At 35.3% G+C, this 23,950-nt stretch overlaps 1 protein-coding gene across 1 annotated transcript in view; it reads left to right on the top strand.

Annotated features, from left to right (window-relative positions):
* Positions 1-23,950, top strand: part of LOC136039966 (lysosomal alpha-glucosidase-like) — a gene marked incomplete at its 3' end in the record, with an annotated part of 92,772 nt that overhangs the window by 43,359 nt on the left and 25,463 nt on the right. The window contains 5 exon segments of the mRNA XM_065724002.1: positions 1,727-1,989; positions 7,037-7,190; positions 12,139-12,328; positions 19,291-19,551; positions 22,878-23,022. Coding sequence (XP_065580074.1) covers positions 1,727-1,989; positions 7,037-7,190; positions 12,139-12,328; positions 19,291-19,551; positions 22,878-23,022 — 1,013 coding nt within the window.

Here is a 23,950-nt window from a genome sequence, read left to right as displayed (position 1 = left end):
AGCACCAAGCCGCCTGATGCCAATGCAGCTGTACACAAATTAAAAACAAAAAATAATGAAATTTCCCGTCAGTGAAAAAAGGAGGAATCAATATGCAGATATTTCGGCCGAGACGTCCTCTCAACCATCCTCTGACAAAAAACAAACAAATTAAGAATAAAAAATATGTGAATAAAAGTCCTAAGGACAAACAACACGAACCTAAAAAAACACTAAACTAAAGAAGGATCTCTTCAGACAACGTTGTGCAGAGAAGACCCCTTCTAATTTAACATTTTGTTTTTACCATTTATTCATCTTTGTTTACTAAGTACGGTCGAGTGAAGGTCTTGAGTGAAATATCTGTATGCTTATCTTTCTCTTTTTTTCACTGGCTAGAAATATCCTTGTTTATTCTTCTTCGCATTTTTTTGGGCATGCTTAGCCAGTGGGGTCTTAGAAATTATCCACAGCTGCACACGCTCCTCCTCCACAAGAAACGGCTTGCAACCTATGACTATGAAAGAAAATAAAAAGGAGCAGATAAATAAAAATTAGGAATCTGGTTGAAAACGTTGAAATATCGGTTTTATTTTGAAATTCATAAAGGCCCCGCATTGAAAATATAACTGTCAAACGGCATTACTTGCAAGAGCTCCCGAGGCTTGGCAAATACAATTTTGAAATATCAAATAATTATAATAGATACACTTAATGTACTTTTTGAGGGTATAGTTCAACGTATATATTTTTCGAAGATTGCAAGTATAATTTGACTCATTTTTAGTAACAATTTATTTGTTGAATAGAATTAAATGTGGTTCTTAATTACTAAACAAAACCGAGCAAATGTTTAATTAACCTAATGGAAATATTAACAATATACTACAGCACATAGCTGCCTGAGGCCCACACAGCCGCACTTGCCCTTTCTCTACCATCTCTGCTATATTTAGATTTTCATTCTTTATTTCTTTTTATTGATTCCCTGTGCTTATTTTTGCCCTGGGTATGCTCTACTCGTAATCTTACTGTTGTGGATTCGCATCTGCTTCGACTAATAGAAAGTCCCGATTTCTACTTCCAATCATACACTTCGTTTAGTAGTTTTTGCCCATCCTCTTTCCCATAAGTTTCTCTCGTTCTCATTTACAGTTTCATCTTGTCGTTTTTACGAGAAAAATTATAACATGTATTCTGATAAGTAAAAACGTGTTTTTTCTCTTTTTTGTTCGAAAGAACTATGCAGTTTGGCCACATTTGAAGTTTTTCATGAAAAAATCTTGACAGATTTTGTGTTTAAAGTAGGTAAGTTATAGGAAAATTCGCATGAATATCAAAATACCGGGGGATACAGGTCCCACTCCTCCCATGCCCGGCCATGAGTTTTACTTGAATCCAGGGGTCTGGAATTAGTTTTATTTTTTTTTTAGGATAAACTTTTGACTCAACCTTAATATAGCTCTCTAGTTATTTATCTTTTATATGTGTAAGTCAATTTTTTTGAGCTGAAATAGAATTGGCAAATGTAATCAATCAGAGCTCTTATTTTAAATCCTGACCGGCATTAAGCCTCTTATTTTCCTTTTTAAGTCAATCTATTGATTCATAGAATTTTGTTAGAGCTCATACCATATGATCTCTTGGCTCTTAGCTCTTCTCGCCTCGTCACAAGTGCCATATGAGCTCTTAGCTCTTGTTGTTTTATTACGTTTTTGTTTTGTTATGTTTTTGTTTTGTTTTTTAGTTTTGATACAACTACTGGAGGTTTCACTTTTGCAAACCAGTTCCTTCAAATATCGAGCCTTCTTCCATCCCCATATTTGTACGGAATCGGTGAACAACAAGACACTCTCTTGCATTCGACTAACTGGAAGCAGTTCTCCCTTTTTGCCCATGATGGTGTCCCAGCAGACCATATGAACCTTTATGGGTCTCATCCATTTTATTTGGTTATGGAAAACAATGGAATGAGTCATGGAGTGTTTCTAAAAAATAGTGATCCGATGGGTAGATTTTTTCTTTCCTCTTCTTTTTTTTCTTCTTTTTTTTTCCAACCCCATCTCCCGGTAAATGTATTAAAAAACTGTCTCTCGTAATTGATTTTACCTCACTTTTCGTTGTTCAGCATATTTTAAGGGATTTGTAGAATCTGAGCTTCATGAAGTATCTCTTAAATTAATAATTCAATGAGAAGGACTGACAGCGGATCGTGAATTTTCTGCCTACCTGGAGAAGATCTGTTACAAATTTAAATCCGTAGTGATATGCAGAGACCTAAACATACCTGAAACGGATTGGAAAAATCATTCCTTCAGGATGAGAAGCCAGGACTCAAAAGATCAACTACCTTGACCTCGCTAGCGAGTTGAACCTAGCGCAGAGTGTCCTCGAACCTATGCATCAAACCAATACTTTGGAAGTTGTATTCAACATGCCCATGGTAGACCTGCTCGTTAAAAAAACAGTCGTTAACCCCGTTGCAAGCGACCACGAACATGCTGTCCACTGCCAAGTCCGTGCTGAACAACTCAAAATTCGTACAAAGGACGATGGACCCGCTTTTAAATTAAACTTCCGTAAAACAGACATAACAAAACTCAAAATAATACTACAGCATACCGATTGGGACAACCTTGTGTACAACCTACCAATTGCCTAACTGCCCTGGAAGTTTTCTATGGCATACTTCATCGAGCCGTCACTCAAACCACACCGTTCAGGAACAAGAAACACATTGGCAAAAGGATATTCCTTCCCAAGCACATAAGAAAGCTCATCAGGGACCGGAAGAAGTCATATAGAGATTACAAAGCATCTGGAAGCATAAGTAGACTCGCTAAGCTTCAAAAACTCAGCTCAAAATGTAGAAAAGCTATCAGAAACTACAACAGAGATTACGAACGGGAAGAATTCCAAAAAGCGATTTCTACAACCTGTGCAACCGCAAGCTAGGTGAGCAACAGAAACTATCAACACTAATAGACCGAAGTCATGTGGTCCATAGTGCTAGCCTAGATAAGGTAAATTCTCTTGTAGAATTCTTCGCCAGCACGTTCACTGTTGACGATGGCTTTTTATCTCAACTCCAAGACTCAAACCCAGGAAACGAGCTCCATAACATTGGCTTCACGCCAGGAAGTGTTCTAAGAGCAATGAAGGGCATGAAATCATCAAAAGCACTCAATCCTGATGGCATCCCGTCCTTTATCCTGAAAAAAGTGAGAGACGAGCTATGTGAACCTCTGGCAATACTTTACCAAATCTCATTCGAGCAATGCAAGTCTCCTACTTCCTGGAAGCTATCCCATGTAGCACCTATTTTCAAAGGAAAAGGGAAACGGAGTGACCCGGAGAATTATCGCCGATCAGCCTTACTTCACCTTTCCTGAAAATCATGGAAAGGGTCATAGTGGAAAAGTTAAAGTTGCACCTCGAATTGAACAACCTCATCTCAGATCATCAGCATGGCTGGCTTCCGTAAAAGTCGTTCCACTGTTTCCCAGCTAGTAGTGACACACGACTACATCCAGTCTGTCCTGGACCGTGGGATTCCAATAGATATTATCCTAATCGCACTACTTAAGGCCTTCGACCGAATATCCTTGCGAAAACTCATCCACTGCCTAGAAGTCTATGGAATCAAGGGACAGCTCAAAAATTGGCTCTCAGCATACTTGAATGATAGAAAAATAGCAGTCAAGGTTGCAGACACACTATCCACATGGACAGATGCAACCAGTGGCGTTCCACAAGGTAGTATTTTCGGCCCAGTCTTGTTCGTCATGTACATAGGCATTTGCATACATGCCATTTCCCAAACCGACTTTGGCCTGTTTGCAGACGATACGAAGCTCTTGGGAGAAGCTAGTGCATCATCACAAATCCAAAGCGACTTGGACTCCCTGACAGAGAAGTTCGAAGAATGGCAACTTTCACCAAATGTAGCAAAATGCTCTGTCGTCCATCTTGGCCGCCAAAATCTAAAGTACTCATACAAAATGAAAGGTATCGACCTGTGAAAAGGACCTAGGTGTAATTCTGAGCTTGGACCTCAAACCAGAAAGGCATATATGCCTAGTTGTGCGTAAAGCATCAAATACTCTCTGGCTACTCACTCACTCCCTACGATACCTTGACATTCACTCAAAGATCTCAGCATACACAAGCTACGTCAGGCCAGAGCTTGAATACGCCACTGTTATCTGGTCGCCATATCTAAAAAAAAATATTGACTGAATAGAACGAGTCCAGAAATGGTTTTTAAAAGGGCTTCAAGGATTCAGAAACCTTCCGTATGACGAACCTCTAAGAAGGCTCACTCTCCATAAACTTGAGACAAGAAGAACGATCTTAGACTTAAAAACCCTCTTCAAGATAGTTCATGAGAATTTTGGGAATGTAAAAGACAAGCTTGTTCAAATGACTCCCCAAAGCAACACAAGATCGCACAGTCTGCAATTGGAGCCTGTGAAGATGAAAATTGCAAGATCTAATTCTTACCATTATTCGTTCATACCCAGGGTCATCAGGATCTGGAACAAACTACCATTCCCAGTCGAAAAGATGAAATCACTGGAAGCCTTCTCCAATAGCCTAAACGTAAACATATCATATCTCGAGACTTTCAACGTAGGACGACTTTAATGGCAATCGTGTCGCAGTCGATCCGCTCTTCGCCCTGCCATAACATTTTTCTTTTGATAAGGTGTCAGTTATGTGAAAATTTTGGATTGAGAGGTGTGAGGAATAAAATTATTTATTTATTTATTTAGTAGGTCTATACCCTATCTCTCTTCTCTCATCTTTTTGAGTGGGTACTATTTCACTTATATTCTATAGAGTAGTTGAGGAGCTAAACAGCCCCCCCCCCTATTCTGACATTCATGAGTGTAAAAAAAAATGTTTCTTGCAATTCAGTCTTAGTCCCCTTGTCGTGCTCAATTAATACCTAATTTTAGTCCAAAACTTGAATCGGAAGTTATAAAATCTAGAATTACATGGTTCAATACCCATTTTTAAATTAGCTATAATAAAGCTTGATATTGTAGCAGTATGAAAATGAGTAATCCTTACCACTGATTATTGCTGCTTCTACTGCTTTTGCTTGAGCTGAATTTGTTATACTGGAGAATACATCTTCTTCGTTCCTTTCTCTTTAACGCTTCTACTTTGGGGGACTTTCTAGAAATTCCCAAAGATTTTAGTGTGGCTTTCTAATATTATCCCAGCTTAATCTGGGGCATCTAATTTCTCATTCATCACCTTTTATGCTGTGTAATATAGATTGATAAAAATTTAAAAATCCGGTGCTGGAAAACTCAATCAGCTTTTTTTTTTCTTTTATTATTTGAGTTATTTGATCGGGTAATGTCTGAGGTTTAAAAAAGGAACAAATGATATTTATATAAAAACCCATGATTATCTTAGTCTGACCTATTGTAGGTTAATGAGCCAAAACTATGGGAGGAATCAACACTATTGATTTTTCAAAAATCTAAAAAATGGAAAGGAGAGTTAAACATCTGTTTTGTTGCGGGTTCTAAGTGGTAAGTCATATTTAAAAGCCACAGTTTTCAGCTGTATAATGAATTGCCTTTCTGCTTGTGTAAACAAAAAATTCTTTTTATACTAAAATAATATAATGCTAAGTTCATATCGCGTAAGTTTAATATTTTCTCTTTATTAGAATCTTATATTAATGTCTCTTTTTAAAGATTGACTTTAAATTCGGTGAAATCATTCGGGTTTGTATGTTTTTTTGAACGTAATCTCAAATTTTTGAATTTTGGTTCATGTAATGTATAATTTAAGATAAAAATTGTTTGTTTCATAAGCGCCACCTTAAACCGTTTGATATAAGAACTTTTCATGATTTATGAGTTATTAAATCTATGTGACCTAATTTAATAGTGTATTGCGCATTAAATTATATCTAGTTGTCTTCAGATATAGGTTCTGGTTCATGTTTTGTTCCCTTCATGACTAAAAATTTTCATTTCAAAAAATTGAATTTGTACGATCAAGCACACAGTAATATCTAGTTGAATTTATTTTAAAGAATATTATACATACCCAACGATGTAAGAATATAAACAAAATGCAAGACATCTGCAATGCTGGTCCATTGAAATCAAAGTGAAGAATAAATTATCTTTTTGATTCCTTTTCGCTGTTTGTTTCATTGACATGGCCGAATTGCTCTCTGATCGATTCATATTTGGATGTTTCCGTCTGTCTTAGCTTTTATAAAGCTATTTACCTTTTTTAAATTATATACATCTTCCAAATCTAGGGAAGGACTCGAAAAAAAATCCTATTTATGGGGGAGGAACTCTATTTAATAGCAAGGCTTAGTAAGGATAAATACTAGTGGGTAGCATTAGTAATAATAAATTTTCTGCAATATGGTGATGTGAAAAACTATTTGGGCAGGATGAGGTCGAAGGCGGGTCTATCTGGTTAGGATGAGGTCGTAGGTGGGTCCTTATTTCTGGCCAATGTGCAGAAGTAGGGAAGATGATTTAACTAAATTTTCATGTTTTCTTGGCATCTAGGGACCATTTTCTTTAGTTTATTTATTCAGTTTTAATTCAAGGCTATAGTTTTGTCTTGACTTTTGCATTCTTCGTATGTTTGAATAAACTGTGGTCTAGAAAGTTTTATAAAATTAGTAAATATGATATCGTAAAATATAATAATTACAATAATAAATGTGCTTGATATACTTTTTGAGAACAGTGTTTAATGTATAGATTTTCCCAAAATCCCAAGTACCGAGTTGAAATTTAAAGGTCTTTGGAAAAATACTAAGAACTGTTAGCTGTGGAGGTTATCAGGGCCATGTCATGATTTTTTTCAGGGGGGAGTTAAAAAAACTCAAAAAACGTATCAAAATTTGTTTATATTTATATTTGTTACGTTTTAACGAATCGGACAAACATTTTGGAGGGGGGTCAACCCCCCTCCCTCCCCTGGATATGGTCTTGGTGGTTATGGCAATTCAGTGTATTTGTCCCCTAGCCGCACTAATGCAGTTAAGTTTATTTTGTTCCAGATATTATAATTCAGCCGGCTCCTGCTATAACATTTAGAACAATTGGAGGCATATTTGATTTTTATATATTTTTGGGACCGAAACCTGGTGATGTTGTAAGCCAATATACTGAGCTGATAGGGCGTCCATTCATGCCACCCTTTTGGAGTTTAGGGTAAGCTGGCATGTTCTTGTTTTCTACAGCTCTATAAATAAAGTATCTGATGTTTGAAAGAAACCGTCTTGGCTAAGTGGTTGGCGCGGTGGTATGAGAATCCTTTGTTCTAGGGGCACGGGTTCAATCCCAGTTGCGACCAGGTATTTGGTTTTGGAAGGGGGTCAGTGGTGTGACTCTGTAAGCTCAGCCAGAGTCGACCCAGCTCTAAATGGGTACCTGCAGGAATCTGGGAATGGTAAGCAGGAAGGGTCTGTGAAAGCACAGGATGGTTGGCAACCAGCCCCCCTCCCCCATTGCACTTCTTGGCTGAAGGGTCATGAAACGGAGATCAGCACCGCCGGTTTGGAACTTAAGGATCTAGTGCCGTCTTACTTACTTACTTTTTTTTTTTACAAAGTTATACCAAAAAGATTGCAAGGATGTACAGAGAGTATTGATATTCTGGAGCTTAAGATAAGCTGGTATACTTTAATTTTCTACAATGCCAGAAACAAAATACCAGTTGTTAAAAAGTGGAACTAAAAAAGCTACAAGAAGACTTGCAGACAACACCGCCGTTTTTGAATAAAAACATACAGCGTTTTAAAGCTGAAGCACAAACTGGTAGGCTCTAGTTTTCTACAAGGCCATAAATACAATACGTGGGGTTTATTAATTAAAAAGAAAAATACTTTAAGACCATAAGACCCTTGGTGATAGATTGCAAGAGTATTTTGAGAAAAAAAAACCTCACAGGGAGCTATGAACTCTACCCAAGATTAAAATTTCGGTAGATTCGGGTAAGGATAATATCTCCAATAAACAGTTAAACAATAAAAATAAGCATTATAACCGTTATATTTCAAAATTCTATATTTTCTTTTCTTTAGAAAGTTCTTTTTCTTTTCTATTCTGTAGAAGTTATCAATATCACTATGTCTGATCCAGTCAAATTCAATCTGCACGAAGTTTGCCAAGGTTTTCTTGGGGAGTCTTAACAGGATTTTAGGCTTGTTGAATTTCGACAAGTAGGAATAGAGGAAACAGAACTCTGCCTTATGGCACATTTAAAAGTACCTGAAAAGGAAGGATACCCCGCTAAAGGGTAGGTTAAAAAAAGAAGAGAATCGCCAAAAGGCTAGAAAGTTTTGTGATTTTCGATATTAATGCCAGTTATGATTCTTATAAGTCTATCTTACTTTTTAAACAGCCCTAATTGCACTCTAGCTTTTTTGGAGAGAGAGGGGGGGGAGACTTTCCTAATTTTGTTCAGGATATAAAAAAAAAATGTTGAGAATTGCTAAAAGGCTAGAAAATTTGGTGATTTTCGTTATTAGCGTCACTCACGTCTCTCCTAAATCTCCCATACTTTTGGTGAAGTCCTAATGGCACTCCAGCCTATTTTGTGGGGGAGGGAAGGCTATCTTATTTTACTTTAGGTTGGGATAAAAAAAAGAGAGAATCGCCAAACGCCTACAAAAGTTTGGTGAATTTCGATATTAGGGCCAGTCTCGATTCTAAGAAGTCTCCCATACTGTTCGGTACAGCCCTAAAGGCGCTCCAGTTCTTTTTTTTTTTTTGAAGAAGGTTATGTTATGTTTGAAGTTACCGTTCTTCTTAGGTTTGATTTTATTCTTCATTGTAATTTCTATTTGTTTTTCAGTAAAGTTTTTTGTCCTTAGTATTTTCTGTTCCTTTTCAGTTTCATTTCTTATATAGGTGAATGTGTTCTTGTTCTAGGTTTCAATGCTGCTGTGTACATCCCCGTCTTTTTTTTATTAGTAATTTTGTTTAGTCGAGACTGAGCTTTTTCCTCTATTGTGATGTTTACAAAGAACCAAGGAAAACGTTCTTAGGAAGTGAGCATTCCAAAAAGTGAAGTTTTGAATATGAGGGGGAGCTTTGGCATTTGTGTTGCCCTCAAGTGGTTTATGGTGCAAAAAGTCGTTATACTACTTTAAAATTCTTGTTCGAGTCGTTATTGCAACTTCAAAAGCTTCTTTTCTTTCTTTTTTTTTATATGAATTTTTTTATGGATGGAGCTTCATCATATTGTTGTTTTCTAGCATTTGCGCTCAAAAATTTTCTATGGTAAGAATGCAATAGCTTTCTAAGAAAGAACCTGCCCTTTTACTACGCCTATGACTTGGCAAAGGGCTGGTAATCTATATATATATAAAAATAAGTTGTCTCTCTGTGTGTGTGTGTCGAGTGACGTCATGTTTGTGTGTCGACTGACGTCATGTTTGTCGACTGACGTCATTATAAGGATTGAGCTGTGTGCGTCATGAAGTTGTTTGTCGACTGACGTCATGTTTGTCAACTGATGAAATTACATACCGGGACACAAATTACGACCGGGACACAGGGAATATAAATGACGACCGGGAACCTCAAAGAGTAATTACAGACTGGGACACCCGGACACAAATCACGACCGGGACACAGGGAATATAAATGACGACCGGGACACAGGGACACAACTACAACGGGGACGCCGGGGGCACAGGCGGGATATATAAATGACGACCGGGACACAGGGATTGTTCGAATAGAAATTACAGACGGGGACACCGGGACACAAATGACGACCGGGACACAGGGAATATAAATGACGACCGGGACACAGGGACACATCATTAGAATAATGATGTATACATCTGAATACGGATTGTTTTTCCCATGGACAATTATATGTTGCATGTTCAAGAGTCAGTAAACCTGACAATCTATTTATATGAACAGACAATGGGACAGCGAAGAATGTTGTATATTCGTATGTTTTACGTAGTTAAAAATATATATATACATATATATATATATATATATATATATATATATATATATATATATATATATATATATATATATATATATATACTAGCTGTTGGGGTGGCGTATCTATCTCTATTCACAGGTGGGACACAGGGACACAACTACAATGGCGCGCAACGACTTACGCGCGCGGGGGGGCTTGGGGGGGGGCGCGAAGCGCCCCACCAACTAGATGTTGAGGTGGCGCAAAGCGCCACCCCAACAGCTAGTACTATATATAAACTAAAACACTTAAATTTTGCTATTTTTTCTTAAGAGGGCTCACCGATTTTTACATAAACATGTCAAGCAAAAAAAAAATTAGACAAATAAACAAGAAAATGAATAAAGAAACTCTTGAAGTTGCAACGATGGTAAAACAAGAATTTTGAAGTAGCAAAGTGGTAATTTCTTGAACAAATATCTTAAGAACATCCTAATAGACAATTAAACTTATCACTGTGCTTTGTTTTCTGTAGCATCCAGTATACATTTGAATTGTTTTTTTGCGTGATATGTTTATGTAAAATCAGTAAACCCCCTTCTGAAGAAAATTGTAAAATCTAAGTGTTTCAATGTGTATGTGATATTATTATGTGATATGCGATAGTCGTTTGCCTAGTCATAGGCGTAGTAGAAAGGCAAGATCGTTCCTAGAAGCCCAGTGCACCCTCACCCTGGAAAACGTTTCAAAACACGTGCTATAAAAAAATAACATCGTGAAGTTCATAGTTCCTTCCTGCTTAAAGTATAAATCAGAAACAATCAGTAAGGGAAATAGAAAATAATGTTAGTGTAATTTTTCAAGCTTCTTGACGGTGAAAAACAACAAGCTATTATATTTAAGTTGTCAGTAACATGGTGAAAAACGACCTCACTCTCAAACAAATCATAAACTCTCTTTATGAGAAAGCTTTATCCAACATCGGAAATCCTTGTTCGTTTGGCTAACAATCTGTAGCTAGCTTGCATATTCTCCAGTTGAATATTTTGTTTACTAGAATTCTCTTCACTTGTTAAGAGAAGGAAAATCTGGCTGAAAAAGGGTAATAAAGAAATTTGAAAACGGCAAAACGCTTCAGTCGTGAAAAAATGAGCTACACCTCCCTGGCCTACCGTAATCAAAAATAAAACTAAAGAAATGAATATAGAAAATGGGTTTTTAAGGCCAACTATAATGCTAGATGAAATAATTCGAATATTTTGGGAAACCAACCGCTTCCCTTCTTCAGCGCTATTTGAGAAATATACAAGGAAACACATTCAAACTTTCTGAACAAAAAATTCGAACAAAACAAATGGGAAAAAAACCAACAAATCTGGACTAAACGTATGTGATGTGGATCACTGAAAATCTTGAAGACCCATTTTATGAGTTTAGTTAGATTTTTTTTTGTCAGTTTATCTTTGAGAAAGTTGACTTTCGTCTTATTTACCTTGTATTATATTTCGCAAATGACAGCTGTTGCTTATATTGGTTTCACAAAATTCCTTGCTGTCCTTTTTTTATTTTGTTTGATGGAAAGGCAGAAATTCGTCATTATTTATTCCACAAAAGTTTTCGAAAACGTTGAAACTTTTTCAGAATACGACAAAGAGTCCTGTGGTGGCGCAGTGGGTTTAACCTTAGCTTGGTAATACGGGACCCAGAGATCGAATCATGCTGCAGTAATGCACTACAGGGCCGACGCAGGGACCTTAGTAGTCAAGAAGCGTCATTAATCTGATACAATTACAATACGACACAGTGTTATTGTTGAAAATTACCGATTTTTCACCAGAATCCGAATGATAACGTTTAAAGTGAATAAAGGTCTTGAACGGTTTAAAAGACTAAAGTTGAAGATTAAAGAAAAATCCGGTTCTATATAAGCGTTAATTTATAGATTTACGGTTAGGGAAGGATCAATCCTATTTATGTTTGAAATGTAAGCTTGATTTTGTGTTCTAGCTCCCTCCCACTCAAAACAAATTTCTGAGTATGCCCCTAGTGGTACCAATTATAAGACATTTTCCTTTGGATTTAAACAATGAACGACGGAACTGCAACTCTTTCCGCATAATTTTGTGAGATAATTGTGTAGATGATTGTGTAGATGTGTAGATGTAGATGAAGTAGAAGAAACGTAAAAGTCTCCACTTTTATTTGCAGCTACCATCAATGCAGGTTTGGATACAATACTTTGAATAGAACAAAAGAAATAATGGGAAGAACTCGAGATGCAGGTATACCGTTTGATGTTCAGTGGGTAGATATTGATTATATGGACAAACGAAGAGACTTTACTTATGATAAAGACAACTATTTTGGCCTACCAGACTTCGTCAAAGCTTTGCAACTGGTTAGTAGAAAATTTTAATGACTTTTTTTTTGTTTTTGTTGTCTGCATTATCAATTGGTTTATATTTGGTCTTTAGTGGCTAAATGCGGTTAAAAAATGAATTTAATCATAATAATTTACGATGGATGGTAGTAAGGAAGATATCACCGATGGAGTAAGTAAGCAAGTTGCCCAATTTACAACTAAAAAGGGCAGAATATCAGCCATAGTAGGCTAGTGTGTGACTCTGTAAAACTGTCTGATGGTGATAGTAGATTAATTTTTCTTATAGTTACAGGAACAAATAGACAGGATCCTAGGTAGAAATATGACGTTTTTATTGGAGGATTTTAATGCTCAGATTTTTCTTTTGGTTGTCTGTACCATCAATTGGTTTATATTTCGTTTTGATGTAACTTGAATATTCATTTTATAAATACTCGGCTTAAGGTGTATTTATTCATCTGTATCAGTTTGGCTATCTTTTTGTTTGATATGATCATTTATGTGATATCTGTTCGTTTTGCATTTCACTTATTCTATATCAGTGATTTCAGGTCTTTTTCGGCTTGAATCATTAGAGGACTTTATTTCTGCTGGTCTTTACTTTAATATGGTTCTTTTGGGGGGAAGATTTTTCCTTTTTAGGCTTATTTTTTAGTTAATCAGAACAAAATTGCGATGTATGATGCTCATCAATAAATGACTATAAAATGACAGATTGCCAATAAAATGATAATAAAGCTTTTTTTTGTCACAAAAAATCATCGGGTTGCTATATAAGAAAAAGAACAGTTGATGAGTTGCACAAATTCTCTTCAGAGCTGGATTTTGTCTTCAAATGACCTCTTTTATGTTTTATCTGGTACGATATCAGAATATCGATATTTTTATGTTTTATCTGATACGATATGTTATCCATGTTGCTGAATGACTATTAGAATATGATAGAATATGACTGACTATTAGAATGACTATTAGAATATATAGAATGACTCTAGAATGATAGTCTAGACATACTTGTTAACAATAATATCTTATCTGAAAATGTAGTTTCTTTTTCATTTTTTGTTTCTTTTTTTAACAGATGTACCTGTGCTCAATATGGATATCGTTGCGTAGTTTTTTTTCTAATTTAAAGAATAGTTGTTTTGGCTTGGAAATGGAATTACATTTATAGTTTAAAAGAGCTGGAAGGGTTTTTCTAGTTCCTTTCGCCGCCTCTTCTCTGCTTTTAAAGGGAAAAAAATTGTGGTGACTGGTACATTCCCTGTCTTAACTTTTATCAAAACTTTTTGGGCTTGCAGTCTGATTCTTTTGAGTCGTAGCAAAGTGATTCCAAAGATTTAAGTCAAGGTTGAATTTTTACCTCAGAAGTTCCTTTTTAATAGCGCATCGTTTATTATTTATTATTTATTTTATTATTTATTTATATATTTATTTATTATTATTTATTATATGTTTATTATATTTTAATAGCGCATTGTTTGAACTACCGGAGAGATTCTCTGTCTTTTTAGTAAAAATTTAGATTCCACCCAGTGACGATAATTTACAAACATGAAAATAAGTGCAATCCACATGATTCCCAAGGTTTAAATCAAGGTTTTTACCGCGAAACATTCCTTTTAACAGCGCATCTGTTGTTTGAGTCAACGGAAAGCAACTCTGTGCTTTATAGTAAAAATTTATATTCTGCCCAGTGATGATAATTTACAAACATGAAAACATGTACATCGCACATGATTCCTAAGGTTTAGATTGAGTTCGAATTTCTACCGCGAAAGTTTCCCTTTAGTAGCGCATCTGCTGTTTGAGTCAGCGAAAATCTTCTCTGTACTTTCTAGTAAAAATTTATATTCTCCCCAGCAATCATAATTTGCAACCATGAAAACAAGTGCATCGCACATGATTTCCAAGATTTAAATCAAGTTTCAATTTTTACCACGAAAGTTTCCCTTTAGTAGCGCATCTGCTGTTTGAGTCAGCGAAAATCTTCTCTGTACTTTCTAGTAAAAATTTATATTCTCCCCAGTGCTGATAATTTACAAACATGAAAACATGTACATCGCACATGATTCCAAAGGTTTAGATTGAGTTCGAATTTTTACCGCGAAAGTTTTCCTTTAGTAGCGCATCTGCTGTTTGAGTCAGCGAAAATCTTCTCTGTACTTTCTAGTAAAAATTTATATTCTCCCCAGTAATCATAATTTTGCAAACATGAAAACAAGTGCATCGCACATGATTTCCAAGATTTAAATCAAGTTTCAATTTTTACCACGAAAGTTTCCCTTTAGTAGCGCATCTGCTGTTTGAGTCAGCGAAAATCTTCTCTGTACTTTCTAGTAAAAATTTATATTCTCCCCAGTGCTGATAATTTACAAACATGAAAACATGTACATCGCACATGATTCCTAAGGTTTAGATTGAGTTCGAATTTTTACCGCGAAAGTTTCCCTTTAGTAGCGCATCTGCTGTTTGAGTCAGCGAAAATCTTCTCTGTACTTTCTAGTAAAAATTTATATTCTCCCCAGTAATCATAATTTTGCAAACATGAAAACAAGTGCATCGCACATGATTTCCAAGATTTAAATCAAGTTTCAATTTTTACCACGAAAGTTTCCCTTTAGTAGCGCATCTGCTGTTTGAGTCAGCGAAAATCTTCTCGGTACTTTCTAGTAAAAATTTATATTCTCCCCAGTGCTGATAATTTACAAACATGAAAACATGTACATCGCACATGATTCCTAAGGTTTTGATTGAGTTCGAATTTTTACCGCGAAATCTGCTGTAGTAGCGCATCTGCTGTTGGAGTCAGCGAAAATTTTCTCTGTACTTTCTAGTAAAAATTTATATTCTCCACAGTGATGATAATTTACAAACATGAAAACATGTACATCGCACATGATTCCTAAGGTTTAGATTGAGTTTCAATTTTTACCACGAAAGTTTCCTTTTAATAGTGCATCTGTTGTTTGAGTCTGCGATAACCTGCTCTTTACTCTCTCGTGAAAATCTAGATTATGCCCTGTGATGATAAATTGCAAACATTAAAACAAGTGGATCGCACATGATTTCCAAGATTTTGATCAAGTTTGAATTTGTACCGCGGAATAATCTGCACTAGTGATGATAATCTGCAAACATTGAAACACGTGCATTCTGCCCAGTGATGATAATTTGCAAACTTGATCTAAATCTTGGAAATCATGTGCGATGCACGTGTTTCAGTAATGCAGATTATTCCGCGGTATAAATTCAAACTTGATCTAAATCTTTGAAATCATGAGCGGATGCACCATGATGATAATTTGGAAACTTGATCTAAATCTTGGAAATCATGTGCGATGCACGTGTTTCAGTAATGCAGATTATTCCGCGGTATAAATTCAAACTTGATCTAAATCTTTGAAATCATGAGCGGATGCGCCATGATGATAATTTGGAAACTTGATCTAAATCTTGGAAATCATGTGCGATGCACGTGTTTCAGTAATGCAGATTATTCCGCGGTATAAATTCAAACTTGATCTAAATATTTGAAATCATGAGCGGATGCACCATGATGATAATTTGCAAACTTGATCTAAATCTTGTAAATCATGTGCGATGCACGTGTTTCAGTAATGCAGATTATTCCGCGGTATAAATTCAAACTTGATCTAAATCTTTGAAATCATGAGCGGATGCGCCATGATGATAATTTGCAAACTTGATCTAAATCTTGGAAATCATGTGCGATGCACGTGTTTCAGTAATGCAGATTATTCCGCGGTATAAATTCAAACTTGATCTAAATCTTTGAAATCATGAGCGGATGCACCATGATGATAATTTGCAAACTTGATCTAAATCTTGGAAATCATGTGCGATGCACGTGTTTCAGTAATGCAGATTATTCCGCGGTATAAATTCAAACTTGATCTAAATCTTTGAAATCATGAGCGGATGTACCATGATGATAATTTGCAAACTTGATCTCAATCTTGGAAATAATGTGCGATGCACGTGTTTCAGTAATGCAGATTATTCCACGGTATAAATTCAAACTTGATCTAAATCTTTGAAATCATGTGCGATGCACGTGTTTCAGTAATGCAGATTATTCCGCGGTATAAATTCAAACTTGATCTAAATCTTTGAAATCATGAGCGGATGCACCATGATGATAATTTGCAAACTATCAGTTTTGTCGCTGTTGAATATTGTAGTCATAGAACCATTGGTTTGTTGCTTTCTAGCCATTTCTTGACAGAAATGGATTTTCCCTTCTATTGTCGAATTTGACATCGCCTGATGAGGAATATGTCCTGAAATGGAGGAGCATTTTGTTCATATGTGTTGTAGATCATTATTGAACAAGTGCTTTCCTCTTCCCGGTAAATCTGTGTTTAAAATAAATAATCCATATTTGTTTGTGTACTGAATAATATATAATATTAAATTATTTTTTTTTTTGGAATGCTTTTAAATGAATATTGTTCCTGCGAAATTTTTTAGAAAGACTAAAGAACTCCGTTTTCAGCCGGACAATTCAGACGGAATTTGCTGGTCAATCCCTTTTTAGAAAAATGATAATAATTGTCGTTATTGTTATTAATAATCAATATTAATGACTTATATAATTATTAGCGTTGCTTGGTCGCTTTTGCTTGGCAATATTTGAACGTCTTCTATCCGAACCGTGACGTTAATAAATGCCTTCCTCCATTATTTCCCCTTTTTTAAAGCAAAAATGAACAGGCTGGTCTCTCGTGACCAGCATAATAAAACCCATCTAGCTGCTAAGGAAGCAAATTCTTGTTCGTTGTCCATGTTGAAAAATTAAAGAATTTCGATTAGAAGAAAGAGAAGAAATTAAAAAGAAAGCGTGGTTTATCAAATGGACTTTTTCGTTATATAGGGATTGTTTTCTAAATTAGAAATTTGTCGTTTTCTAGTCTTTACGGGTTTAACAAATAGTTCTTTTGCATAATATCTTTCTGTTTTTCTGAGTGGTGGTAATCAGTTAGAACTTTCATAAGCTGTCTGGTATTACCAGTTAAGTTGATACTACCGCTAATAAACAACTCGCTGATGCACCAACCCGCCTGAGGCCATTACAGGTATGCCCGCTCCTCCTCCATCCTAATCTATTCAAAGCCTTCCACTTTACACCCTCCTAATAAATTCCAATTTCCATTGAATCCTTCCGTACTATCTGCTCCCATCCTATTTGGGGATGACTTTTTTCCGTTTTGGCCCTAGATTGTTGGCCAAAAAGGATGATCTTTAGTAATCTGTTGTCCTCAATTGGCAGAATATGTCCTAGCTTCCCTAACTTTTCTCTCATTATAGCCCTAGAAAGAAGGACAAAACCACAAGTTTTAATAAAGCAAGCTTTAATAAAACAGCTTGTCAAACTCTTGTCCAATTTCCTTTTGAACAGTGGCGATCACGCAGGAGTTTCTTGAGCAGCCCGATGCCAGTAGTTAACTTGATAAGAAAGCGACAACCTATACGCCATCAATATGAAAGAATTCAAATTAAGAAAATGTAAATAAAAAAAAAAGTTTCGCTTGTGAAATGGACTTATTTATTAAATAGAGATTTTTTTTTCATTTTCTGGCATTTAAGATCATGCCTAAACAGTCAAGCCTGTCACCCTTTTTTCCGTACTGTCACTTAATTTTCCCTTTTTTCTTTATTATCATTTAATTTCCTCAATTTTTGACGGGGATGATAAAGTAAAAATTGTCACAAGCAGTCTTGTACAACCAGTTAGCTTGCTAAGGAAATAGGTTCTTCTTTACTTTTCGTATAAAAAAAATAACTAAAAAAGAATTTGAAATAAAGGAAGATTAGCGATTTTTGAGTTCTGGATTCTTTATTTAACAATAAATTTGCGCTAACAAAAAACATCAATATAGCCTCTCCCCGTAAGGCTCCATAACTAGCAAAGGACAGGAGAGAAACAAATCCTAGCAAAAAATATTAACCAAAGAAAAGAAAATCAGTTGCTCATCTCAAAAATCGCAAAATTGCAAGCTAGGTAGAGAAATTGTACGGAATTCCTCTAAATAGAATAAATATCCAAACTGACTCCTGAATTAACTCCTTGGGAAACTGAAAAAAAGAGCAAATAAGAAAAAGTAGCTATATTATTAGCTAGAAATCCTCTTATGTTTCTTCCATGAAACTGATACAAAACAGATGGCGGCTTCGTGCAGAGTCTAGGAGCATATTCTAGATCATGTTACAAGCCATCAAGGGGTTGAAGTCTGACCGCAATAATGGACTATGAGGAATCAGTCAGTTGTTCGAACTCTGGAGATGATAAGTCGATTGATCAAACAGAAAGATATATTTATACATAGGGCAGCAGGATCGTTGCCTTGCAATTTTAGAATGCTCAAAGAAGTAAGTGGTAGAAAATAAAGAGATTTAAAATCAAGCGAATGTTTAAATGAAGAAAGGTTATTTTCTTAAACCAATAGTTCTCTCTATACCATTAAGTGACGAAACCAATGGTTGGTATTCAAAGAACAGGATAATATGAAAAATAAATTCTGAAGTAGGCTGTAAAAATAGTTTTAAGATTCGACTCGAGAAAATCTATGTTTTAACTTTCTAAGGATTCCGGGGCTCATTGAGACTTTTGGTTTGATCAAATCAATAAAGGAATTTTGGGTTGTTGAGTAGGCTATACCATCGAAAAAAGAATTTTTTTTGTTATCTAATTTATTTTATTTAATAAAAAGGAACAAAACTGACATAAGTAGTTCGTATCAGATGTACCAAAAATGGATTTGGATGTAGTCTTAATGCCCACTTGAAATGAAATGTGCCTTCCTAGTTGTATGAGTCCCACTGACGTCAGGTTTCTCTTAAGAAGCTTCCGTTATAATATTATATTAAAAATGTTCCTTTTAATAAAAAGAGCCCCCTCCCCCTCCCTATGGAATCTGCGTGCCTCATTTAATATACTCCTCTTATGACTTCAGGTAGGAATGCATTTTATTCCAATTATGGATCCAGGAATTAGCAATGCTGACTCCAATGGAGCCTACCCACCATATGATGAGGGCTTGGAAATGAATGTCTTTATACAGAAGAATAAAAACTCAGCAGAGCCGTTTGAAGGTAAAGTTTGGAACCCTGTATCCACTGTTTGGCCGGATTTTACTCATCCAAATGCAACTGAATATTGGATTAATCAAATTCGAAGATTTGTCGAAGAAGTTCCAATCGATGGACTGTGGATAGTAAGTTTTTGTTGGTAAATTCTTTAATTTGGCAATTTTGTAGGTAATTGAGTTTTAGTTGGTAATGTTTCTAGATAATTTTCTATATAGACTAGCTTTTCTTGCCACAATGTCTGTTTAGGTCGAAGGTTTAGAACTTGCAAAATCAATAGTTAAAGTTTCTTTTATTTTCTGCGATCCGACTAATCTAAGACTTTGCATTTTCATTGATTATGAAAATATTAAAAAAAATATAATCAATCAACATTAATTAAGTAACGTTTAATTAATTTTAATCAACACTTCTGCGTAATATGCCTTTACTGACGGTCTGTCTACAACATATGATATGGCTCTTTTGCCATCTTTATCATATCTTATCATCATATTTATCATATCTTATCATCATATTATCATATTTTATCATCTTTATCATCTTTATCATATCTTATGATATGATTCTTTTTAAGGAGAGAAAGGCACGTTCTTTGCACAGTCATCTAGAATCATCTACCAGATTCTATCACATTCATCTGCTGACTGCTTCAAGTGAGGATTCAAGAGATGCATAAAATAGGGTGGTGGAACTGAATAAATCGCTAATGTCATATTGATATTGGTATCCTTTACGCTTTCCATAATAAACAAAACTGTAATTAAAACGAGTCTGAATTTAAAGCAAGATTAGAAATGAAATGAGTTTTTTTAATGATTAGAAAAGTATGGTTAGAAAATGATTTGAATTAAAACCAACTAAGTGGAAGCAATGAAAAGCTTGGGAGGCATAGCTAATTTGAGTAAAGCTAAGGCAGATATTCTCAGTGAGAGGCAAAGCTGGCATAACCTTTTCAGAATTCTGTAAAAATGATTCATTTCACTTATTGATGGATAGTCCATCAGCTCTGTGAGCCATTTGAGGCAATTGGGGGCCCCAAAGAAAAGCAAAATTAGAAATGAAATGAGTTTGTTAAATAATTAGAAAAGCATGAGTAGAAAATACATTGAATTAAAACAAACTAAGTGGGAGTAATGAAAACTTGTGTTCTGGCTAATTAGAGTAAAGTCCTGGCAGATATTCTCTGTGAGAGGCAAAGCTGGCATAACTTTTTCAGAATTGTATAAAAATAATTCATTTTGCATGTTTATGGATAGTCTATCATCCATCCTAGGGCAGAACTAAGGTAGATAGGCATAAAATAAAAGTAATTCAAATAGTCTATCATCTCTATGAACCATTTGAGGCATTTGGAGGCCAAGTTCCACAAGCTATAAAAAGTTCCCTCGGTGATACCTAGTCTACCAAAAAGTATCAATAATTTGCAAATGGATTTTAGATACGATTGATTTTGTTCCCCGTCTGGAGTAATTAATGTTTACTTTTTCAGCAAAGGAACCACTTTTGTCGATTCTTTAATAGCGACAAGTTTAACAGTATTCGCCATGTCTGAGTGCAGTTTAGACCGTTACCACAGCATCAGCCCCTTGGGAGGGGGGGGGGGGGCTCTGTACCCTATAGACCTTCTGAAATAAATGTTAGGTACTGCGCACGTAAGAAATATATTTGTCTGACGCCGAAAAACTGTCTAGAATCGTCTCTTTGATTCTATCAAATCCATTTGCTGACTGCCTCAAATGAAGACTCAGCAGAATTTGAAGACATGGTAGTGGAACTGTTTTAATTACTAGTATCATCTGGTGCATCCTTGAATGTGCAAAATTTAGCCGAATAATGGAAAAGAAAATTGTAATGAAAACGTGAAAAAGCAGCACTTATTATCGAAATTCAGTGCTATACATTGATCTTGGTCCTTGTTCTGATCTGAAGAATCACTACGCCGAATTCAGGTTTACTTTCCCCTTCCCTTAGGGTTGGTATCCCTTCTCCATTATAAATAAGATATTATTTGTTCGTGGCCTTTTTTGGCCCTCTTTTGTCACTGTTCTCTTTTTTTTGTGACAAATAATACATTCATTTTAAATAATTTGTATTTATTAGATTTACTTTTATTTCTTATATATTATATGTATATATTATTTTTATTTGTACATTATATACTGTTTATGCATAATAATATATTATTGTGCATAATTTTTTTCACTGTTTCCTTCATCTAAAATCCCTTCCTTTAGTATGGCTTAATCGGCTAAATACAACTTTTAAGTTAAGCAATCTATTCAGTTGTCAGTAAACTGCAAATCAGATTCTAGGGTTTCGGAGAACATGATGGGAACAGCAACGCCATACTTATTTATAGTAGTTTTGTTTGTTCAGTTTTATTTTTTGATTGTTCGTAATTGTTTTCATTTTAAGTTGGTATGGTACATAAGGTAACCTTTGTTCGTTTTAAGGTTTAAATCTGTTCTTCAATTTTCTGGAAAAAACTGTATTTCTTTCAATTTAATATGTGCTCCTTTTTTTATTTACATAATATTTGTATCTAGTAGTAGTTGTATTTTTTCTGTAATAATGCTTATTAACAATAGCTAATAGACAAGACCGTATCTAGGGAAGCGGGTTGACCCCCCCCCCTCCTCCCTGAAATTTTGTTCGGCCCGTAAAAACGTAACAAAAATACATTTAAACAAATTTTTCATGTCTTTATTTTTTACTTTTTTTGTACCCCTTCCCGAAAAACGTGTCTATCTCTCACTATTTTATATTTGAAAGAAATTGCCTGGAAAGGATCCAAAGCCTGATACAGATTAGTTCTGTATTTCATCCAGATTTTAAAGGTATTTTTCATTTGTGTGCCAAGGGGCCAATATGGGGCACAAAAGATGTACGAACGGTCTTGTATTTTTTTTCTATACTGTCCTCAATCGTTTCGGTGAGTGTCCTTTTGCAATGCTTAAAGGAAAAAAAGAGCTCAGTTCGCATCTGGGTTACATACTACATACCTGACCAATGTTGCCTATATGTTGCAATTGTCCCGTTTTTGGTATAATTTTGAAGTCTTAGTTGTACCACCAAACGGTATATTTGGGCATTTTGTTGGACAATCCAAAATTTCTGGTGCATTTTGTTTAAGTTGGCCTGGTCACGGATGACTGTCAGTTTTACTAATCTCGCCCAGTCACCTTTTAGAGACGTAAGCCAAAACGAAAGGATGTCCATCAGATTTAACCAGGACACAAAAAGAAATATACAAATTTTAAGAATCTATGTACGAGAAAAGAGCGTTCCAAATTAGTTTTTTAAAGAAGATGGAGAGGGGAAACAGCTTGCTTTTCAGTTTATTCTACCATAAAAAATAATTTGTGATAAAAGTTCGTTCGTATAGCGGACACAATTTGCTTCGAAGCATTGACAACGCCGGACCTGATCTGCTATAATGTTTCGATTTCAGGATATGAACGAACCAGCCAATTTTTACAATGGAGCTAAAGAAGGATGCCCTGATAATTCATTAGAAAACCCCCCTTATACTCCAAGGGTTGTCGACGGGCATTTGCAGCACAAGACGCTATGCATGTCTGCACAGCAGTATGCAGGTAATTATTCGCAACAATTTGGGGTAAGTCCAGGCTGTTAAAATGCAAGCTGTAAAATTACTTAGATTTGGGAGGCAAATGAAGCGTGGAGAGCCTCTTTGTTCTACCTTTGTCTAATAATTATAGCTTATGATAGACTCCTTGGCTCGTATTTAAATAAGATTTCAATAAGATTGCCTATTGCTTTTACATAAGGAAGATTTGTGAGAAATCCATGTAGAAAAAACTTCGAAATGAAGCCAAGTTCTGAGATGAGTCGACTTTCATTTCGGTAGCCGGATTTTAGCGTATAAGGGGAAAACAACTACATTGGGGACTGTTTTATGCCTATTTTTGAAGCACAATTGAAATGTTTCTTTCTTTGTCCAGTCGTGTCCTGTTTGAATAATGAAAAGGCAAATATTTGTCCACAGGTAAAAAAAAAAATAAATACAAATTTAGAGGTGAAAGAAAAAATTGCCTTATTTGAGATTGTTTTTGTCATAGAGATTCTCTAAATTTCTTGACTTGGCGCCATGGTACGTAGCTTTAGTGGTTAAATAATAATAATAATAAAAAAAATTCGGATGTTGCAATTTCCCCATGTTTGAACTCCTTGTAATTTAAAAACAGCATAGAGAATTTTTTAAACTAGACTAGAAAATTCTCAATTCTAAAAGCTACTGTTTGCCTTTCTTCATCTTTTTGTAAGAAATTTTATGGGCACGGATAAGCTACTTAATTAGTTTCACTTTTGACTTCAAATCCGTAGAAAACAAAAATTATATAACCTAAACTTTTCATGGGGTAGTGAAAATCACGAGAACCAGCAATTCCAAAGTAAACTTGTCTCAACGATAAGTTTCGTTTTGGTTTTGCCTGAAGTTTCAACAAACAAAATTGCTGTATTCATACGAAAATTATTTCTATGAACTAACTTAGTTTCAAA

This window comes from Artemia franciscana, chromosome 20, assembly GCF_032884065.1.
Source record: "Artemia franciscana chromosome 20, ASM3288406v1, whole genome shotgun sequence".
NCBI classification, from domain to species: domain Eukaryota; kingdom Metazoa; phylum Arthropoda; class Branchiopoda; order Anostraca; family Artemiidae; genus Artemia; species Artemia franciscana.
This window is presented reverse-complemented; position numbering and strand designations above follow the sequence as displayed.